This window comes from Budorcas taxicolor, chromosome 10 (genome assembly GCF_023091745.1).
Source record: "Budorcas taxicolor isolate Tak-1 chromosome 10, Takin1.1, whole genome shotgun sequence".
Classification (NCBI taxonomy): domain Eukaryota; kingdom Metazoa; phylum Chordata; class Mammalia; order Artiodactyla; family Bovidae; genus Budorcas; species Budorcas taxicolor.
Window position 1 is genome coordinate 77,669,308 of NC_068919.1, and position 22,868 is coordinate 77,692,175.

Below are 22,868 nucleotides of genomic sequence, written 5' to 3' on the forward strand. Positions count from 1 at the left end.
AGAGTTCCATGTGCTATACAGTTGGTCGTTGCTGGTTATCCATTTTAAGCACAGCACTGTGTACACTGTGTACAGAGACATGACTTCTTTTAAAACTCACTTATGATAAATTACAAGGTCCTACTGGATAGCATAGGGAACTATATTCAATATTTTATAATAACCTATACTGGGAAAAGAAGAGAAGCAAAAAGCAAAGGAGAAAAGGAAAGATATAAGCATCTGAATGCAGAGTTCCAAAGAATAGCAAGAAGAGATAAGAAAGCCTTCCTCAGCGATCAATGCAAAGAAATAGAGAAAAACAATAGAATGGAAAGACTAGAGATCTCTTCAAGAAAATTAGAGATACCGAGGGAACATTTCATGCAAAGATGGGCTCAATAAAGGACAGAAATGGTATGGACCTAACAGAAGCAGAAGATACTAAGAAGAAGCAGCAAGAACGCACAGAAGAACTGTACAAAAAAGATCTTCATGACCCAGATAATCATGATGATGTGATCACTCATCTAAAGCCAGACATCTTGGAATGTGAAGTCAAGTGGGCCTTAGGAAGCATCACTACGAACAAAGCTAGTAGAGGTGATGGAATTCCAGTTGAGCTATTTCAAATCCTGAAAGATGATGCTGTGAAAGTGCTGCACTCAATGTGCCAGCAAATTTGGAAAGCTTAGCAGTGGCCACAGGACTGGAAAAGGTCAGTTTTCATTCCAATCCCAAAGAAAGGAAATGCCAAAGAATGCTCAACTACCACACAATTGCACTCATCTCACACGCTAGTAAAGTAATGCTCAAAATTCTCCAAGCCAGGCTTCAGCAATACGTGGACCGTCAACTCCCTGATGAAGCTGGTTTTAGAAAAGGCAGAGGAACCAGAAATCAAATTGCCAACATCTGCTGGATCATGGAAAAAGCAAGAGAGTTCCAGAAAAACATCTATTTCTGCTTTATTGACTATGCCAAAGCCTTTGACTGTGTGGATCACAAGAAACTGTGGAAAATTCTGAAAGGATTGGAATACCAGACCACCTGACCTGCCTCTTGAGAAATCTGTATGCAGGTCAGGAAGCAACAGTTAGAACTGGACATGGAACAACAGACTGGTTCCAAACAGGAAAAGGAGTATGTCAAGGCTGTATATTGTCACCCTGTTTATTTAACTTCTATGCAGAGTACATCATGAGAAATGCTGGGCTGGAAGAAGCACAAGCTGGAATCAAGATTGCCAGGAAAAATATCAATAACCTCAGATATGCAGATGACACCACCCTTATGGCAGAAAGTGAAGAGGAACTAAAAAGCCTCTTGATGAAAGTGAAAGAGGAGAGTGAAAAAGTTAGCTTAAAGCTCAACATTCACAAAATGAAGATCATGGCATCTGGTCCCATCACTTCATGGGAAATAGATGGGGAAACAGTGGAAACAGTGGCAGACTTTATTTTTTTGAGCTCCAAAATCACTGCAGATGGTGACTGCAGCCATGAAATTAAAAGACGCTTACTCCTTGGAAGGAAAGTTATGACCAACCTAGACAGCATATTAAAAAGCAGAGACATTACTTTGTTGAAAGAGGAGAGTGAAAAAGTTAGCTTAAAGCTCAACATTCACAAAATGAAGATCATGGCATCTGGTCCCATCACTTCATGGGAAATAGATGGGGAAACAGTGGAAACAGTGGCAGACTTTATTTTTTTGAGCTCCAAAATCACTGCAGATGGTGACTGCAGCCATGAAATTAAAAGACGCTTACTCCTTGGAAGGAAAGTTATGACCAACCTAGACAGCATATTAAAAAGCAGAGACATTACTTTGTCAACAAAGGTCCGTCTAGTCAAGGCTGTGGTTTTTCCAGTTGTCATGTGTGGATGTGAGAGTTGGACTGTGAAAAAAGCTGAGTGCCAAAGAATTGATGCTTTTGAACTGTGGTGTTGGAGAAGACTCTTGAGAGTCCCTTGGACTGTGAGGAGATCCAACTAGTCCATCCTAAAGGAGATCAGTCCTGGGTGTTCATTGGAAGGACTGATGTTGAGGCTGAAGCTCCAGTACTTTGGCCACCTGATGCGAAGAGCCGACTCATTGGAAAAGACTCTGATGCTGGGAGAGATTGGGGGCAGGAGGAGAAGGGGATGACAGAGGATGAGATGGTTGGATGGCATCGCTGACTTGATGGACAAACTCCAGATGTTGGTGATTGACAGGGAGGCCTGGCGTGCTGCGATTCATGGGGTTCCAAAGAGTCGGTCACGACTTAGCGACTGAACTGAACTGAACTGATCTGAACTGATACTGGGAAAGAATATGAAAATATATGTATTAATATATAATCTGAATCACTTTGCTGTACACCAGAATCCAACACAACATTGTAAATTAATTATACTCCAATTTAAAAAGACACTTACATATGTAATTTAGTATCTATTTATTCAATAGAAATTTATTGAACACCCCTCCTGTACCAGCCACTGTGTTAAATGATATTAAGACACCATTCAGGCTCTCAAAGAAGTTGCTCTCCAGGAGAAAGAGATAATCCTCTAAATGGATGATTGTAAGTCAGAGGCTGCAGTGAACCAGCGGAGGGGTAATCAATACCCTTGATCTGACTTGGTTTTGGATTCCGCTTTTGACCACTTCCTCTGCGACCCTGAGCAAATGACCTTGCCTTACCAAGTCTTGGTTTCCATGTCTTAAATGGAGATTATACCAGTGCCTACCTCACTACATTGTGATGAAAATTTAAATAACACTTGTACCACGTTAAGCGGGTATCTAGTATATAGTACGGAGAAGGCAATGGCACCCCACTCCAGCTCTCTTGCCTGGAAAATCCTATGGATGGAGGAGCCTGGAAGGCTGCAGTCCATGGGGTCGGTGAGGGTCGGACACGACTGAGTGACTTCACTTTCACTTTTCACTTTCATGCATTGGAGAAGGAAATGGCAACCCACTCCAGTGTTCTTGCCTGGAGAATCCCAGGGACGGGGGAGCCTTTTGGGCTGCCGTCTATGGAGTTGCACAGAGTCAGACACAACTGAAGCGACTTAGCAGCAGCAGCAGCAGCAGTATATAGTAATCATTCAATAATGTTAGCTAGTACTATCATGTCTAACTCAGCATTGAAGGGTCTGGAAAGGCTTCCTTGAAGAAGTGACTTCAAACTAAAAACCTGAAGAATGAGAAGGAATTAAATAAGGGAAGGAAGGGAGGGAGGGAGGGAAAGGAAGTAAGGCCCTAAACAGAAAGAACAGTAAGGTGCAAAGGGCTTGAAGGTTGTTTGTAGTGTAGAACCTGAACAAAGGACAAAGTGTTCTGGTGTCCTTTGCAGCCCCAGCCTCTGCTGGCACTAAAAGAGATTTCACACCTAAATTTCATTTGGTCTTTGATGGCAGCTGTTGATCTGTTTTTACTTCTTTATCACTGATCAAGGCTAAAATTAAACACCCTCTCTGTGTTGCGGGGATGAGGGTGAAGGTGGGGGGGTAGTGATGAGTATGTGAGGGGCTCAGGCACCTCCCTCCACACAGAACTACTGGTTGGGCAGGCAATGAGGCCAGTCATTTACTCTTACATCCCCTCTTCTATTCCCCTCACTTCGGGCTTTCTACTGAATCCAGGAATCCCCACTGCATGGTAAACAGACTGTTATGTCTTACCCTCCTTAGAACTCATCCTCAGCTTCCTTACCTTTATTGTATGAATTCTCCCAGCTCCAGGATGGAAAAGCAAGAAAGAAGGGACCACATTTTCCCAACTCCCTAATGCAGATTCAGAAACATTAATCTTCTGCCTTTCTGTAAAAATTCTTTTTCTGAAGTTTATCCTCTTCAACGATGCCCCTGACATCTGACCCCCACCTACAAACATGACCCAAGTCACCGTGTTTCCTCTGCTCTGGACATTTGGGCTATATAGGCATTCTTGTTCTTCAGACCCATAAGCTGGTTTCAACTTAGGGCTATTGGTCTTGCTGTTCCTGAAAGCCTGAAAGGCTCTTTTCGTAGAACTTGTTACAGTAGCTCCTTATCATTCAGGTCTTTGGCTCAAATGTCAGTTTGGAGAGGCCTTTCTTGACCCTTCTCTCTAAAACAGTACATCTGGTTCCATTACTTTGCATTATTTTCTCCATACCATTTACTGCCATCTGAAATTATGTATCTGTGTGTGTGTGTTCAGTCACGAAGTCATGACCGACTCTTTGCAATCCCATGGACTGCAGCACGCCAGGCTTTCCTGTCCTCCACTGTCTCGCAGGAGCTTGCTCAATTATGTATCTACTTGATTGTTTTCCCCACTAGAATGTAAGTACTGGGAGTGATGAGATTTTATCTGTCGTTGTCAACAGCACATAGAACAATGTTTTTTTTGCACATTAAATATTGACAATCTCCAAATGTGTTAAATATTGACAATAAATGAATACATGAATAGTTTAACTAAGAGGCTCTAAACTTTAGAGTCAGGCTTCGCAGGTGGCTCAGTGGTAAAGAATCTGCCTGCCAGTGCAGGAAATGCATGAGACTCGGGTTTGATCCCTGGGTTTGGAAGATTCCTTGGAAGAGGTAATGGTAACGCACTCCAATATTCTTGCCTGGAAAATCCCATGAACAGAGGAGCCTGGTGGGCTATAGTCCATGGGGTCACAAAGAGTCAGACACAGCCGAGTGAGTATACACACAGACTTTCGAGGCAAAAGGTGTGGTCAATGAGCTCAGCCCTTTGGAAATTTCCACTTACCATATCAGAGCCATAGACCAAGGACCATGAATAAGGGCTTCATAAAAGTCTGTATGTTTTGTTCACTACCAAGCTCCTGTTATGTGCCAAGCACTGTACTCTGGAAAGGATCAAATGATGAACAGAAAGAGTCATGTTTCCTGCCTTTGAGAATTTGCAATTTAGTCCTCTCTGAGTTCCCTTAGATTTGTAGTAAACAGTGGTGTGCTGGGCACTGCTTTTAGCCACCTGTCAGAAAGATCTGCTGGAGCTGAAAATGGCGACCTGCTCCAGTACTGTTGCTTGGAAAATTCCATGGTCAGAGGAGCCTGGCGGGCTACAGTCCCCATGGGGCTGCAGAGAACTGGACACGACAGAGCGACTAAGCACACACAAGATCCTATTGTCAAATTTTCAGGAATTTTGCAAGCCAGTTGTTAAATACTGCCATCATTAAAAGTCAAATTATATAAACTTACAAGTAAATCTGATTTAAAAGATATACTCAAAACTTTATGCCTAATTATTTTATTATATCTTACTATTTTATGCTCTTGAGGTTATTTATGTTGATTGTATACATACGGTGAAAATATTTTATAATGAGCACATTTTCTCAGTTTCATGTTCAGTGACATCACAATGGTAGCTTGAAATGATAGCCCTTGTGGAGTATTTATACCAGGGAGATCTCTGAATACCATCATCAGGTCTTACCTACTGACCACCCTGCACCTATCACCCCCAGCACACACTCCCAGCAACCTATCAGAGGATAGAGTATGTGTTGGCAGCCAGTGAATTGCAGAGGCAGAATCTCTAGGTTCTTCTACAAAGGAAGAAGAAAAAGAGAACCAGCTGGTTTGGACCTGAGGAAAGGTCCAAGAGCTATACTATAAAAGAGTACTACAAGTCTTAAAATAAATTTCTAATATTTAACTCATTCTTTTATGTAATTTTAGAATATCATCTTTAATTACTTATTTTGAAAATAAATACCTATTTGGAAATAAAAGCAGACCTGCCTGTTATTTGAACTTTGGGTTTTAAAGAAATGAATTATAAAATATTTCAGATATATAAAATTAATAATTTTTAAGTATAATAGTGATATAAAAATCTACTATTCACTCCCCTGATGTATGGTGCTGCTGCTGTTAAGTCGCTTCAGTCGTGTCTGACTCTTAGCGACCCCATGGACTGCAGCCTACCAGGCTCCTTCGTCCATGGGATTTTCCAGGCAAGAGTACTGGAGTGGGTTGCCATTGCTTTCCCCTGATGTATAGTATTGTGGAAACTAGTAATTTACCTGTGAGTAAACTGTAGGTGTTGGAAGATCAGTGAAAGTGACATGCAAGATTCATGTAATACTTTAGAAAATCAATCTGGTGACTCACAGTAGGTGCTCATGAGCTGAGGTTTCCAGGAAAACCTGAGGTAATCTGTGACAGTATCAACTTCTGAAAACATAGCAAGGGCAAAACAACGGATGGGTCGATGGGCAAGAAAAACACACTTAGATAATTACAAGGACCTGCTCAAGGGTGACAAATCAGTGACTTCCTGAGCACAGCCCCATCCAGTCTCTCCACACTCCCCCACCCTGGAGAATTTGTTTAAAAACCAGGCCGTTGGTGCCCTACCCCCACAGAGTTACTTAGCCAATAATGTTTAGTGGTCAGACTCAGTAATTTGCATTTCTGCCAAGCATGCAAATATTGACCCTGCTGATCTGGGACCACACTTTCAAAATCACTGCCTCACAGTAATACTCTGCTTATTTTGCTAAGGCTTCAAAGACACCTTTTTCTAAACCAGCAGGGGGAGACAGGTATACAATTTAGCCTTTAAAAATAAAATGAAAAATCCCATGGACGGAGGAGCCTGGTAGGCTGCAGTCCATGGGGTCGTGAAGAGTCAGACACAACTGAGCGACTTCACTTTCACTTTTCACTTTCATGCATTGGAGAAGGAAATGGCAACCCACTCCAGTGTTCTTGCCTGGAGAATCCCAGGGACGGGGGAGCCTGGTGGGCTGCCATCTATGGGGTCGCACAGAGTCGGACACGACTGAAGCGACTTAGCAGCAGCAGCAGGAATTCCCTGGTGGTCCAGTGGGAAAGACTCCGTGTTTTCACTGCCAACAACTGGATGGATCCCTGGTCCCCTGGTCGGGGGAACTATGATCCCTCACAAGCCCCTGCAGCGCAGCCAAAAAACAAACTAACAAAACCTGTCTTATAGTACTAAAGCTCCTTGGAATTACGACATTGCCATGGAGACTTCTGAAATATTTTAAAGAGCAGCATGTAAGTTGGCATCAGGTGAAAAATTCTTCAGCTATTTATATAAAAATTTATTTTTGATAGGGCTAATGTCCAGATTCCTATAAGTCATTCCTTACAAGTCATTCCTGTAAGACTCTAGTCATGGTTAAGGGCTTGGAATCTAGAGTCAGGTAGCTACCACTTACAAGCTTCCTGACTTTGGAAAAGTAAATATCTTCTCTAATCCTGTTTCCACGACCTTAAAATAGTCACTACTTTATGGAATTGTTAGAGGGCTAAAAGTTCTTAGAACTTACGTTGGTTATTAGAATATTACTATTACAACTTTAAGTAGTTACTGTCAGCTCTTTCAGTTCAGTTCAGTCGCTCGGTCATATTTGACTCTTTGCGACCCTGTGAATTGCAGCACGCCAGGCTTCCCTGTCCATCACCAACTCCTGGAGTTTACCCAAACTCATGTCCATCAAGTCAGTGATGCCATCCAACCATCTCATCCTCTGTCATCCCCTACTCCTCCTGCCCCCAATCCCTCCCAGCATCAGGGTCTTTTCCAATGAGTCGGCTCTTCGCATCAGGTGGCCAAAGTACTGGAGTTTCAGCGTCAACATCAGTCCTTCCAATGAACACCCAGGACTGATCTCCTTTAGGATGGACTAGTTGGATCTCCTCACAGTCCAAGGGACTCTCAAGAGTCTTCTCCAACACCACACTTCAAAAGCATCAATTCTTTGTCACTCAGCCTTCTTCACAGTCCAACTCTCACCTCCATACATGACAACTGGAAAAACCATAGCCTTGACTAGACAGACCTTTGTTGGCAAAGTAATGTCTCTGCTTTTTAATATGCTATCTAGGTTGGTCATAACTTTCCTTCCAAGGAGTAAGCGTCTTTTAATTTCATGGCTGCAGTCACCATCTGCAGTGATTTTGGAGCTCAAAAAAATAAAGTCTGCCACTGTTTCCACTGTTTCCCCATCTATTTCCCATGAAGTGACGGGACCGGATGCCATGATCTTCATTTTGTGAATGTTGAGCTTTAAGCTAAGTTTTTCACTCTCCTCTTTCACTTTCATCAAGAGGCTTTTTAGTTCCTCTTCACTTTCTGCCATAAGGGTGGTGTCATCTGCATATCCGAGGTTATTATATGAGATACTGAATAAAGAGCCCCTGTCAGCTCCTTAGCCTCCCTAATATTGAGAAGTAGTTCAGATATGTTGCTATGCTTGTTTTTTAATAACCGGTACTCCCATTATTCAGATGAAGAACTGAAAACGCCTAGAAGGTAATTTATAAATCCTGATCTTCACATCCAAAATACCTAAAATAGGTGAGTTATTAATATTAACATGCCCCTCCCGGAGAGCTCTAATCTGTATTGGATATCTCCTAGCCTTTGACGCCCAAAGGGGGTGATAAGCACGTTTCCTGGACCTTGAGCTCTGAGATGAAACAGAGCCGATGGACACCAGCTTGGTCTTGGCCAGGCACTCACGTGGGGCTGGACATGTTCCAGCCCCAGCCAACTCTTCCGTAGAACTGGCATCTGCCAGGCGTGCATTTGTGCGAAGAGTCACGATCCTCGAGCCTAGGTACGTGTTGGTTGGTTCGCGAGTTCCGCTGAGTTCGCGAATTTTGAGGCGGGGGGGCGGCGGCCGCTTCCCGCCAAGAGACACACCTCTCCGGGACCTCCCTCTTATTGGCCAGGCCCCCGATCTTGGCCCTGTGGCGTCAGCGGCAGGGGCATGTCCTTGGCCCGAGAGCCCCGACGCGAGCCGAGTGACATCAGCGAGAGCAGGGGCAAGGAGCAACAATGGGCGGGGCCTGCAGGAAGGTGTGCCGGGGGCTGGCTGGGGGCGAGGCGGCGGGGCCTGGGCGGGGCCGGGCGGCGGTGACGTCACGGGTCGGGGGCGGGGCGGCGCGCGCCGCTAGGCTTTAAGCGCTGCCCGCCCCTGCGCTCACCTCAAGCGGCGATCCGCACGCAGCAGACCTTTGCGTCTGCTACTTCCTGCGCTGCCCATCATGTCCCTGAGGAGCCATCTCTCGCGTCTCCTCCGAACTCAAGTGCACTCCGTCCGGAAGAAGTCTGTCCACTCCGTGGCTGTCGTTGGAGCCCCATTCTCCCAGGGACAGGTGAGGACTGGGACCTAGCACTTTGGGGCAGGGTTTCTCTCCCCTCAAACCCCCACCCCCAAACCCCTCACTCGAGCCCCGGAGAAAATCGGGACCGGTGGAAAGAACGAGGAGGCTAGGAGAGGATGGGGAGGAACGGAGAGGGGGATGAGGTGGTGGATTCCCGCGATTGGACGCCGGAAGAGCACGTGGGATTTTTTTCCCCCCGGTAGAAAATGGGACAGGAGGGAGGGGATGGATGGAGGGCACCCTGTTTGCGAGGCGGACTGGGGGTAGCGGCCTGGTGGGTTTCTTCAGCCTCCCTTCCGAGGAGAGAGAAAGAGGTGGATTCCCCTCGGGGTGATGGAGGAGAGGAAAGACGGGAGAGGATTTCACAGAGGGCCTGGAGGAGGAAAATCCCCGGTGGAAAATCGAGGGCGGAGAGGCTAAAGACAGCGACCGAGGATTTAAGCCTCCAGGGTCTATTCTCAGAAAGAGCGTTCACTGGAAAGGAAGTCGGCGCTCGTCTCTCCAGCGGCGGGAAGACTGAAGGGGCTGTTTTGTCCTCTCTTCAATGAAAGAAACCTGCAGTTCTGGAGACCTCACTGATGGAGAAGCCAGGGCTCAGCCCAGGACAGCGATGCACACACCCGACAGCTAGATTCTGACATGGTTCAGCCTCAGTCTTACCTCCGCCTGCCCTTACCGACACCGAGTGACTTGGGAGGTTGATTTGAATCCAGTGGTTGTTGTCTCTCTCCTCCTTCCCTGCAAAGATCAGAAGATCAGATTAAAAGATTGAAATGATCAGAACTCAGATTAAAAGAATAAAAGGAAGGCCTGATGCTGTCACAGGTTTCCAGAGGGATCTGCTGGAAACTAAGAATACTATTGCAGACTTCTGTATTTTTTGTAAACTAAAATGGTCTTATTTTCAGTCATCTTCCCTCACATCTAGCTCTAATTTAACTTACAGAAAAGAAAAGGAGTGGAATGTGGTCCTGCTGCTGTAAGAGAAGCTGGCTTGATCAAAAGGCTCTCGGATCTGGGTGAGTGGCTGGATTTTAGAAGCCTGAAGGCTGTTAATAGGCCAGTTCAGAGTCTTATTCTCTTGTATCCTGGAACTTCACAGTGTGCTTGGAAAGCACTTCCCATCCTCCCTTGGATTTCACCTGCAGCTTAAGATCTATGGAGGAGTCTTCAGGCAAAGTCTTCTTGCAATAAAGAGCGAATGGGAAAGGCAAGGAGGTGGAGTGAGGCAGGACCTGGAGAAAGTGCTGGTGACTGCAAAGTGGTGCTGAGGATGCTGGCTCCCGCTCCCACTGGACAGTCAACCTTTCCTCGAAATTCTAGTTCTCCTAACTCAGTCAGAGGTCCTTCTGATTGATCCGTCTAACCAGTTTCCTGTCTTCAAGTCATTTGTTTCCTCCTTAGTTTTAAGAACTTGCTATGACTGTAAGCAGAGACTTAGATCTGTGTTCTCCAAATGAAAATAACTGGGTTTACTTGTCAGAAATAGAGATTCCTTGGCTTCACTGAGGACTAATCTGATTTTCTGGCTCTGAGGTGGGACCCAGGCATGTGCATTTTTCACAGACAACCCAGATAATCAGAAGTAATATTGCTGTCTTGTAATCAGGATAGCGTTCTAAACATACAGAACCAGAAGTAAATCCCACCCACAGATACATGCCATTTGTCTAGTAATGGAAAAGCTTTTTAGTAACAGGGCACCGAATTCCAATACCCTTATGGTAAGAAGTGTCTTATATCGAACTCAAAAGTTTCTAGCTGCTATTCAAGGCCATTTCCTCTGTTACATTAGGACCATTCACATACCTCTTCTGGAGCTATAAAGTGCAAAAGGCGTGGCAGTAGGGAACTATAGGTCCTGGAGACAGTAATACAGAGGCTAGGTGGACTACAAATCCCCTCCCCATGCTTGCTTAGAAATTTCTGCTGATCATTGAGTCCATTCCAGGGGTGGGTCATCTCCCTCTAAAACAGGATTAATGAACTCCCTGAAATCACCTTGTATTGAGGGGCCGTTCGTACACCTCTGGCTACATGTGGATGTAGTGTCTTGGTTTGAATATTGAAAACTTTTCTATTAAATAATAAAGAACCCTACTGAAGAAGGAACTATAATTGATCACTTTAATAACTTTCCAAGTTTACCACCAAAGATGAGAGAGAAGATTTACTTTTCACGTGTCAACAAGTTACCTGATGGGAGGAGATCGTCCCCCTCTTCCTGCTTATAAATGAAGGTGTGTGTACTTAGTCGATCAGTCATGTCTGACTTTTTGCGACCCCATGGACTATAGCCCACCAGGCTCCTCTGTTCATGGGCATTCTCCAGGAAAGAATAATGGAGCGGGTTGTCATGCCCTCCTCCAGGGGATCTTCCCACCTCAGGGATTGAACCTAGGTCTCCTGCATTGCAGGTGGATTCTTTACCATCTGATCCACCAGGGAACCCCATAAATGAAGATACTGTCTCTTTGAATCAGCTGTACATTCTTTCTTTTTAAAAGTGTCTTTTACACTGAGGAAAGCAGTTTCTGCTAATCGCTATTTTAAAATAATGGGTAAACCTGCAGCCCATCTGATAAACTGAGCCTAGCTTTGCTAAAATTGCCTGCTCATTCTATTCTGCCTTAAGAGACTCCTGACTGGAATCAATTGTAGCTTCTTACAGGGGAGGTTAGTAATACCCAGCTGCTGCTGCTGAATGAGGGGGAGGGGAACGTTTATAGCAGCTTCTCTTGCTCATGCTTTGTAGACCTTCTTTCCAGCCACAGAGCCTGGTATTTTTCCACTCCAACCTGGGGAAGCCATTCTCCCTAAAAATTCCACTCGCTCAAAAACTTCTTGTGTAAATTTCCAACCTAAAGTAATGATGAAGCTTCAGTTTATTTGGTCCCCCCTTTAATTTTTTCCAGATATTTTTAGTTTTACACTTTATGTCCTTACCCTGTAGCTGATTGGCAGCCCGGTATTACAAGCAGTCTGAAATAGGATCTCATTGCATATTAATAAGATTGTGGCACTCAGCAGATTTCCAGCATGTGGGTTTGGCTAATCTCCAAGAAGATGCTGGAGAAAAGTACCAAGAGAAGTTTTAAATGGCACTATTCTGAAACAGTACCAAATAAGCAGCATGAGTCAAATTTCAAGGGAGAGAAGACCCGTGGAAAGGTAGCTCACAAATCCCTTTGTTCCTTGCCTTCTGCTCTGATGTCACAGGCTGCTGGTGTTGCCATGGCATCAGTTAAACTTCCTGTTCCCTTGAATGAATGTATTTGATTTTGTCTGGGTTTGTTTGTTCCTTTCCCTGGGCTTAGGCCATTCAGTGGTTCCTCTCTTGGGTGACCACTTTAGTATATAAAGAGAGCCTGAGAGAAATGAAAAAGTAATTTCTCTGACAAGGCTTAGGTGCAGGGCCATTGCTCCTGATTCTAGTTAGCGCTTATGGTCATGGTAATTTGCATTCTTTCCTCCAGAAGGGGAATGAATGTTCTGTGGGTAAGATAGTTATAAACTGAGACTAACAGTTTGAGGTGTCTGTTTTTGTAATTATGGTAATTTGACCCATCTGTGGTAAGGAGTGATGGCAGCCACTGAGACGACAGCCTGAATGAACCGTGCTCCCAAGATCAGCCAAGGGTTTTAGAGTTCAGGGAGCCATTGTTCCCCTCAACTAGGCGAGGGACATTTATGCTTTTGTCCCATTTGGTGCTCCATCAGAAGCAGGGCAGGAATCTCTGGTTGAGACCTAAGCAAGAACCAATAGAGAGCCGGAGATAGTTTAAACATAGAGATATCAGAGCTGTTTGTTTGGGACAGATTGCTATGTGAGTGCAGGGGTCTGTGTGTGCTTTCAATGTTTGGTAGAGAATGGTAGCCATCACACATTTAGTTGTATGATAGTGATGCTTCAGCCTGGCTCCCATCCCACCACTGTACTGAAACTACCCCGAGTAAGCTTACTGGTTTGTCAGCCTCTTTTTTGCTGGACCTCTCTACTATACACCACTTCACTCCTGAAATATCCCGTAAGTCAAGACACTGCTGTCTCCTAAGCCTTCTCCCCATTGCTTGGTCCTTCCTGGACTCCTTTTTGGGATCCTCTTCTTCTTCCCAACTCTCAAGTGCTCATGTCCCCAGTGTTCCTCCAGCTTTCTTCTGAGTAGCTCCATCTCACTGTCACAGATGTCTCAAACTCAACAGGATGGAAACAAAATTCATTACATCCCTCCCCAGTTTGGTCCTTGGTAAGGGGATGGTTTTTCCAGTGGTCATGTATGGATGTGACAGTTGGACTGTGAAGAAGGCTGAGTGCTGAAGAATTGATGCTTTTGAACTGTGGTGTTGGAGAAGACTCTTGAAAGTCCCTTGGACTGCAAGGAGATCCAACCAGTCCATCCTAAAGGGATCAGTCCTGGGTGTTCTTTGGAATGAATGATGCTAAAGCTGAAACTCCAGTACTTTGGCCACCTCATGCGAAGAGTTGACTCATTGGAAAAGACTCTGATGCTGGGCGGGATTGGGGGCAAGAGGAGAAGGGGATGACAGAGGATGAGATGGCTGGATGGCATCACCGACTCGATGGACATGAGTTTGGGTGAACTCTGGGAGTGATGGACAGGGAGGCCTGGCGTGCTGCGATTTATGGGGTCGCAAAGAGTCGGACACGACTTAGCGACTAAATGAACTGAACTGAGGGGAGCTAAGATCCCACATGCTTTGTGGCCCCCCAAAAAACAAAAAAAAAACATAAAAACAATATTGTAGCAAACTCAATAGAGATTTGTAAAAAGGTCCACATAAAAATTAAAAGATCCTACATACCACTGTGAAGAATGACAATCCCACATGCTGCACCTAAAACCCAGTGGAGCAAAATACATAATTTTTTTTAAAAAAGAATATTCAAAAAAGGATCCTTTATAATTTGACCCTCAACTACCTCTTCAGACTTCTCTCCATCCACATTCCACTTCATTTTTGTGCTAACTAGGGTTGTGGGCACTTGACCTCGGCTCTACCAATAGAAACACCCACCCTAAACCTTGTCTTGATATTCTGAATGGAGCAGTGAAGATTTCATTCTGTGAGGGGCCGTGGTGGCGGCAGTTGCGGCAGTAGCTTCTGTCCATGGGGTCAGCCATGCAGACTGCAGTGCTTCCTACCTGCTAGTAGTGGAGTTGACAGCTGCAGTAGTATCTTCACTGGGCAAACCTGCATTGGAAAGGCACAGTCTTAACCACTGGACCACCAGCGAAGTCCCAAGCGTAAAACTTGAAAATGTCATCAAGTTCTAGGCGTGCCTGACTATGGTAAACAGACCTACCTTAGTGTGTTAACTGTGACTTATTAATAATTTTACATTCAGTGTTCTGTACCTTAAGCATGGTGTAGGTTATAGGAGTACATATATTTGCCAAAACTCATTGCACTTAAAATGTCGACGAATATAAAGTATGCATCAAAGCTGCTTAAACATTTCTAGGTTTATTTTTTTTTTTCTTTTCATACTGTGCATAGGGTTCTCAAGGCAAGAATCCTGAAGTGGTTTGCCATTCTCTTCTCCAGTGGAGAGCCAACTCATTGGAAAAGACCCTGATGCTGGGAAAGATTGAGGGCAGGAGGAGGAGGGGTCGACAGAGGATGAGTTGGTTGGATGGCATCACCAACTCAATAGATAAGAGTTTGAGCAAACTCTAGGAGATAGTGAAGGACAGGGAAGTCTGGCATGCTGCAGCCTACACAGTCACGAAGAGTTTGGCATGACTTAGTGACTGAACAATAGATTTATTTTTAGGATCAGCTTTTAGACACTAAAAACTATAACAAGTTCACTAATTCACATTGTGACTGTCTGCGGGTGTTAGTCACTTAGTCGTGTCCAACTCTTTGTGACCCCATGGACTGTAGCCCACAAGTCTCCTCTCTCCATGGAATTCTCCAGACAAGAATACTGGAGTGGCTAGCCATTCGCTTCTCCAGGGGATCTTCCTGACCCAGAGAAAGAACCCTGGTCTCCTACATTGCAGGCAGATTCTTACCATCTGAGCCACCAGGGAAACCCTCAATTTCATTATTTTGTATATTCAAAAAATTTAAGCACTACAGAGGAACTAAAAAGCCTCCTGATGAAAGTGAAAGAGGAAAGTGAAAAAGTTGGCTTAAAGCTCAACATTCAGAAAATGAAGATCATGGCATCCGGTCCCATCACTTCATGGGAAATAGATGGAAGACACTTACTCCTTGGAAGGAAAGTTATGACCAACCTAGATAGCATATTCAAAAGCAGAGACATTACTTTGCCAACAAAGGTCTGTCTAGTCAAGGTTATGGTTTTTCCAGTAGTCATGTATGGATGTGAAATTTGGACTGTGAAGAAAGCTGAACGCCAAAGAATTGATGCTTTTGAAGTGTGCTGTTGGAGAAGACTCTTGAGAGTCCCTTGGACTGCAAGGAGATCCAACCAGTCCATCCTAAAGGGATCAGTCCTGGGTGTTCTTTGGAAGGACTGATGCTAAAGCTGAAACTCCAATACTTTGGCCACCTCTTGCTAAGAGTTGACTCATTGGAAAAGACTCTGATGCTGGGAGAAATTGAGGGCAGGAGGAGAAGGGGATGACAGAGGATGAGATGGCTGGATGGCATCACCGACTAGATGGACGTGAGTCTGAGTGAACTCCAGGAGTTGGTGATGGACAGGGAGGCCTGGCATGCTGCGATTCATGGGGTTGCAAAGAGTTGACTGAGCAACTTAACTGAACTGACTGAAGCTTTAGATACTAGAAATACAATAGTGAACAAAACAGAAATACGTGTTATCATGGAACTCTCATTCTAATAAGGGGTGGTTGGAAGCTGATATAATTAAAACATACAGTATGTCAGATGTAATGACATAAATAAATGAATGTAAGGGTTGGGGGATGGGGTAAGCATTGCAGATGTAGGTAGGAGGCTTCACTGAGAAGGGGTCCTGTGAGCAGACCTATGGGAGATAAGGAAAGGAACCATGTGCATATCTGAAAGAAAAGCATTTTAGGAAGAAGGTAAGTACAGTAAGTGAAGTGTAAAGACCCTGAGATAGAAAGGTGCCTGGAATGTTGAGGGAACAAAAAGCTACTCCTAAGGTCCTTCCAGTGGTTGCCTTATGGAAAGGGGAGGGCGTTTCTACACTCTCATCTCCAGTTTTTCAAGAAAAGCCAGAAATCTGGGTTCTTATAGGAGATTTAAGAAAAACGTGATATCATAAAATGGAATATTGAGTCACAAAAAGGAATGAATTGCCAGTTCATGCTTCAAAATGGATAAACTCTGACAGCATGATGCTGAGTGAAACAAGGAAGAAGACCACATATTGTATAAATCCATTTATGTGAAATGTCCAGAGCAGGCAAATCTATATAGAAAATGATTAGTGGTTCCCAGTGACTCGGGAGAGAGAGAATGGGGAGTGACTGCTAGTGGGTCCTGGTTTCTTTTTGGAGTGTGTTTAGCTTTTCTGGAATTGGTAATTTGCTAATGCCTTGGCAAAAGTACACATCACTGATGAGCTTGAACATAGGCAAATCTATTATAGGCATTACTGGGATTTGGCAACTTTTAATATAACTGTATCTTTCCTGCTTAGGAAAAGGCCGCACAGAATTTAACTTACATCTTATATTTCAAAGTTGTTTGATAGCTAACCTTTATTATGTTCTAAGCACTGTGATAGGCTTTTGCTCTAAAGAGATCCTTACTCTTAAGAGCAAATTATGACATTAGGATGGCTAGCATCAAAACTAAATAACAGTTGTTGGTGAGGATGTGGAGCTATTGGAACCCTTGTGCACTGTTGGTGGGAATATAAAATTATTCAGGTACTGTGGAAAAGAGTATGGCATTTTCTCAAAGCTAAAAATAGTTAATAGATGATCTACAAATTCTACTCTGGGCACATATTCAACAGAATTGAAAAACAGGGTTTTGAAGAGATGTTTGTATACCCATATTCATAGCAGCATGCTTCATAATAAGAGCCCAACGGTGGAAGCAACCAAGTGTCCCTTAATGGACGAATGGATAAACAAAGTGTGGTACAAACATACAACAGAAAATTAGCCTTAGAAAGGAAATTGACATATGCTATAACATGTTGAACCTTGAGCATTATGTGAAGTGATATAAGCCAGTTGCAAAAAGACATACTGTATGATTCCATTTATGAGGTACCTGGAGTAGTCAGATTCATAGGGGCAAAGTAGAATGGTGGTTCAGGGACTGGAAGAAGAGGGAATGGAGAGAGATGGTTTAATGGGTACAGAATCTCAGGTTTACAAGAAAGAGTTCTGGAGATGGATGGTGGTGATCGTTACCTAGCAATGTGAACTTAATACTCCTTAAAAGTGATTAAGATGGTTATTTTTATGTGTATTTTACCATAATTTAAATTTGTGTGTATTTTACCACAACTTAAAATTTGAAAATGAATTAGAATATTATAAGAACAAAGAAGTTCACTTGAGGTTGTAACTTCTTAGGGACATAATAATGGTGTATGCTTGAAAATTTTTCAACTTGTTATTTAGCACACTGTTCTATAAATAAAAGCTGAGAATGGAAAAAAAAAAAAGTATGGCCTGAAGGTCATACAGTCAGCAGTAGAAGTAGGTGAGAGCTTCACAACTTGCCATATACAACCTAGCCCCTCAGTTGGGGCAGTCAGCTGCCTTCTTGGTTCATCATGGCTGAATAAGCTGAGTGGCACCATCATAAAGGTATGGTCTCCAGCTTCTTCTGAAATTCCTGTATTTCTTATGATGGCTATTTCAAACCTACCCACAATTCTCCTATTTTTCCAACTCAAGTATGAACTCCCTTAACTTCTAGCTCTTCTCCCCATCATCCCCCCAGTTAGTTGTTATCAACAAAGATGTTATGACACTCCTTAGAGGATGAGGTATCCAGTCCTTCCTGGATAGGCAGATACAATTGCACGTGATGAAAGTCCCAAATAACAGTGCTTTAAGAAAAACAGTTCACTCTCCAGGAAATAGAGTCTAGAGAGAAGTCAGAGCTGGTTTGGAGGCCCAGTTCCTTAACATTCAGACCTAGATTCTTGTCTTGCTGTATTACCAGCAAGGCCTCTATCTAATGGTCCCTTAAGGCTGTGGCCTCGTCTCTGGTGGCAGGATGGGAGAATGAACCAAGAAGCGGGCATAGGGAGAACCTGCGCTTTCCCTTAAGGGAAGTTCCCAGAACGTTGCTGGAGGATGCCGCTGCTTATCCTCTTGGCCCCAGTATGTCGCATGGCCACAGCCAGTTGGAAAGGAAGATGTTGAATTTAGTCTATTCTAAGGGGTCATGCCTCAGCTATTAATAAAATTCTTTCTGGAGGAAGGGAAGAGCAGATACTGGACAAGTGATTCTCGGCCATGCCATCTCCCTGTGGTCTAGAGCCTGTCTCTTTCTACTTCCCGAGTGACCTTGCTCCGGCACTTAGCCCTTCTTTCCCTTGTTTCTCAGCACCTGTCTATTAACCTGTCCCTTCAATAATTCAGTGCAAATCTTACCCACCTCCCACCCCCTGTCTGCCAAAATTAGCCTTCCAGCCCTTGTCCAGATATTTTGCTTCTCTTCAGAGCCACTGTCTTGGCTTCCCCACTGCCTTTTTACATATCTCCTTGCTATAACCTGGTGTCCTGGGCCATCACTGCAATGAAACTGATTTTGCTAAGGTCTCTGACCTCCTACTTTCTAATACGGTGGATTCTGCAACATTCATATTTGACACTATTAACCGTGCCATCCTTATTGAAACTGACACCACCCTCTTCTGCTTTTAATTCTTCGGATTTCTTTGCAATATTCTCCGCTGCCTACATGTTGGTATTTATCAGGGTTTTTGCCCTTGATCCTCTTGCTTTATGCTGCCTTGGTTGGCAGTTTGTCCATTTCCATGGCCTTCCTGGTACTGGTACATTGATGCCTCCAGAGCTTTATCTCCAACGCTTAAAATTCTCTTTCCTTCCAGCTCCAAACTTATATACCAGCTGGCTTCCATGTATCTTAACTTTTTTATTATGGAAGTGTTCAAACATAAGAAAAGTAGAGATGGAAATATAATGAATTTGATGTCTCACCTAGTACCAATTATCCATACCTGGCAATGTTTCTCATCCCACCTCCATACCTTTTGAAGCAAATAACAGACATCATATTTTTTCATCTGCAAATATTTCATTGTATTTCTTCAAAATTCAAGAAAGCTTTAAAATTAACTACAATATTTACTGCATCTGAAATAAGTTAGTATCAAATACAGAGTATCAGGGAAATATAATTTAAAAGAATTACTCAACTGAGAACCTGTCCACAAAGGTGGTAGAGAAGGAAAACAGTTTATTTTTGAATAAGCATTAAATCAGGCAATCTGCTGGAAAATTACAAAGATAAAGAAATCTTACTCTTTTCTATAGCCAAGCAGGTGCAAGAACAATCCATGTTTTCAAGATTAATAACTAGTCCTCCAGTTAGAAGACTTTGATAGTTGACCTTATGTCACAGGGCTTCCCACGTGGCACTATTGGTAAAGAACCCACCTGCCAATGCAGGAGATGGAAGAGACTCGGGTTCGATCCCTGGGTCAGGCGGGTTTGATCCCCGGGTCAGGAAGATCCTCTGGAGGAGGGCATGGCAACCCATTCCAGTATTCTTGCCTGGAGAATCCCATGGACAGAGGAGGCTGGTGGGCTCCAATCCATGGGATTGCAAAGAGTTAGACATGACTGAATCAACTTAGCATGCACACAGTTATATCACATGTTCAGTTCAGTACAATTGCTCAGTCGTGTCCAACTCTTTGTGACCCCATGAACTGCAGCATGCCAAGCCTCCCTGTCTATCACCAACTCCCGGAGTTTACCCAAACTCTTGTCCATTGAGTCAGTGATGCCATCCAACCATCTCATCCTCTGCCGTCCCCTTCTCCTCCTGCCCTCAATCTTCCCCAGCATCAGGGTCTTTTTCAATGAGTCAGCTCTTCGCATCAGGTGGCCAAAGTATTGGAGTTTCAGCTTCAACATCAGTCCTTCCAATGAACATCCAGGATTGATCTCCTTGCAGTCTAAGGGACTCTTAAGAGTCTTCTCCAACACCACAGTTCAAAAGCATCAGTTCTTCTGTACTCAGCTTTCTTTATAGTCCAACTCTCATATCCATAAATGACTACTGGAAAAAATATATGTAGCTCATCCTAACTTTATCATGGAACTTGGAGGGACTACTTTAGTTGACTGGCTTTATCTGGAGGGGAAACAAACATCTCACATCTTAATGTGGGAGGTAGTTTTTTGGCAAATTGAAGCCAGGAGCCCACCATCCATGCCCTTAGAAGTGGGAGGTTGAGACCCTGGATGTTTGCATTTCAAAAAGTGGCTCCTTGAGGAAACATTCCTAGGTTACAAGGCCTATTTAGTTGTAAATATTACTTGCATGTGAAAAGGACAGAGAAAGGAATTCTGAAACACAGGGAGGGGAAAAGTCTACCCTTATTTTCAACAGGGATAATTAAGTCTATTTTCAGTTTGTATCTGTCTTTGCACAGTTGAGATTCACAGTGCCCAATTGATTTACACTTGTGGTTCATCTGTAGAGGAAACTAGGTCATTTGTCTGTAGAATCTCTCAGCTTGGATTTTGCAGATGGCATCCGGTAGCATTCTGTGACATGTTCTTTGTCCTCTGTATTTCCTGTCAACTGGTTACTGAATCTAGATTCTTGGTCAAATTCAGGTCCAGCTTTTTGGTTTTTTTCCTGGCAGTTCTGCTTCTTGTGCTCAGTCACATGTGACTCTTTGCGGGGCCATGGACTGTAGCCCACCAGACTCCTCTGCCCATGGAATTTCCCAGGCAAGAGTACTGGAGTGGGCATTTCCTTCTCCAGAGGATCTTCCCAACCCAGGGATCAAACCCAGGTCTCCTGCATTGCAGGCAGATTCTTTACCATTTGAGCCACCAGGTGACATGTTTTCATTCAAAGTGATGTCGTCAGTCATGAATACTCGTTGAGCCTTTAACTTATTGAATTGAGCCATTAACTCAGTCCTGTGTTTATTTTTGGGGGCTCCAAAATCACTGCAGATGGTGATTGCCGCCATGAAATTAAAAGACGCTTACTCCTTGGAAGGAAAGTTATGACCAACCTAGACAGTATATTCAAAAGCAGAGATATTACTTTGCCGACTAAGGTCCATCTAGTCAAGGCTATGGTTTATCCAGTAGTCATGTATGGATGTGAGAGTTGGACTGTGAAGAAGGCTGAGCGCTGAAGAATTGATGCTTTTGAACTGTGGTGTTGGAGAAGACTCCTGAGAGTCCCTTGGACTGCAAGGAGATCCAACCAGTCCATTCTGAAGATCAACCCTGGCATTTCTTTGGAAGGAATAATGCTAAAGCTGAAACTCCAGTACTTTGGCCACCTCATGCGAAGAGTTGACTCATTGGAAAAGAGTTTGATGCTGGGAGGGATTGGGGGCAGGAGGAGACGGGGACGACAGAGGATGAGATGGCTGGATGGCATCACGGACTCGATGGACATGAGTCTGAGTGAACTCCAGGAGTTGGTGATGGACAGGGAGGCCTGGTGTGCTGCGATTCATGGGGTGGCAGAGAGTCGGACACGACTGAGCGACTGAACTGAACTGAACTGTGTATGATCAACAGGATAGTCTCTAACACACCAATGTCAGTGCATCCAAAACTGAACTTACTATCATCTCTACCCCCTTTCCCTGTGCTTTCTTACCTCTGGTGGTAGCAGAGCCAGAAAGCTGGAGGGAAACCCTTTCTCCCCCATAGCCCTTTTAAGTATTGCTGGAATCTTGTTAGTTCTCTCCCACCGCCTTGTCTTTATAGCCCCTCTGGTGGCTGCTCTTCTGCAGGCCAGGCAGTTTTCCAGAGGCCACCAGATCACCAGATCTACAGTGCAGATTTGATCTGTCACCTCCTGACTTGAACCTTAGCTCCTACTGCATATAGAACCTGAACCCTGCCTCTTCCCACCTCATCTCTCTGCAGTCATCCCTGATGGTCCCTGGGCATTGTTGTGTAAGGTTGAAAGCATTATGTGCCTTTTCTGCTTGGCAAGCCTTTCTCGTTTTATTCCTGACTAAAACCTTCAAGATTCAGATACCGACTCTTCTGAAATGCCCTCTTGGCTTATCCTGGGTCTGAGTCAGCACCTTCTCATGACTCTTCCCATCACACCCTGTATATGACAGCATCATCACAATTAGCAGCGGTCTGTGCTTTCCCTGCCTGTCTTCTGACCAGGCTGTGAGCACCCTGAAGGCTGCAGCCAGGCGCACAGTCAGCACACAGTCAGCTTTTGTTGAAGGAAGAAATGGGGCGAAGCATTCTGCCTGTCTTCTGGAACTTCATTCCTGTCGTGACCCATGGGATTTTCCTGGATCACAACTTCCTTTCTCTCCAAATGGTTTGCTCCTCCGAAGCCCCCTGGTTTCCCAGATTTTAAAAAAGTATGACAATAGATAATATATCAAATTGATATATTATCAGATTATGTATATTAATCTATATATCTGTCGTGTATCAAATTGTTTAATTCTTACAAGGTGTTGGGCTACCAGTTGGATGAACTTAGTCACACTAAGTGTTGGTAAGCAGCGATGGCCAGTTTTTGCCTCCTTTTTTGAAACATGCTTGGTCTTAATCTAGAACCTGAGTA

At 44.1% G+C, this 22,868-nt stretch overlaps 1 protein-coding gene across 1 annotated transcript in view; it reads left to right on the forward strand.

Moving 5' to 3' along the window:
- Positions 1 to 8,980: 8,980 nt before the first annotated feature.
- Positions 8,981 to 22,868, forward strand: part of ARG2 (arginase 2) — a 39,732-nt gene continuing 25,844 nt past the window's right edge. The window contains exons 1-2 of the mRNA XM_052646450.1: positions 8,981 to 9,134; positions 10,090 to 10,162. Coding sequence (XP_052502410.1) covers positions 9,024 to 9,134; positions 10,090 to 10,162 — 184 coding nt within the window. The 5' untranslated portion in view covers positions 8,981 to 9,023. The remainder of the gene's footprint in view (positions 9,135 to 10,089; positions 10,163 to 22,868) is intronic.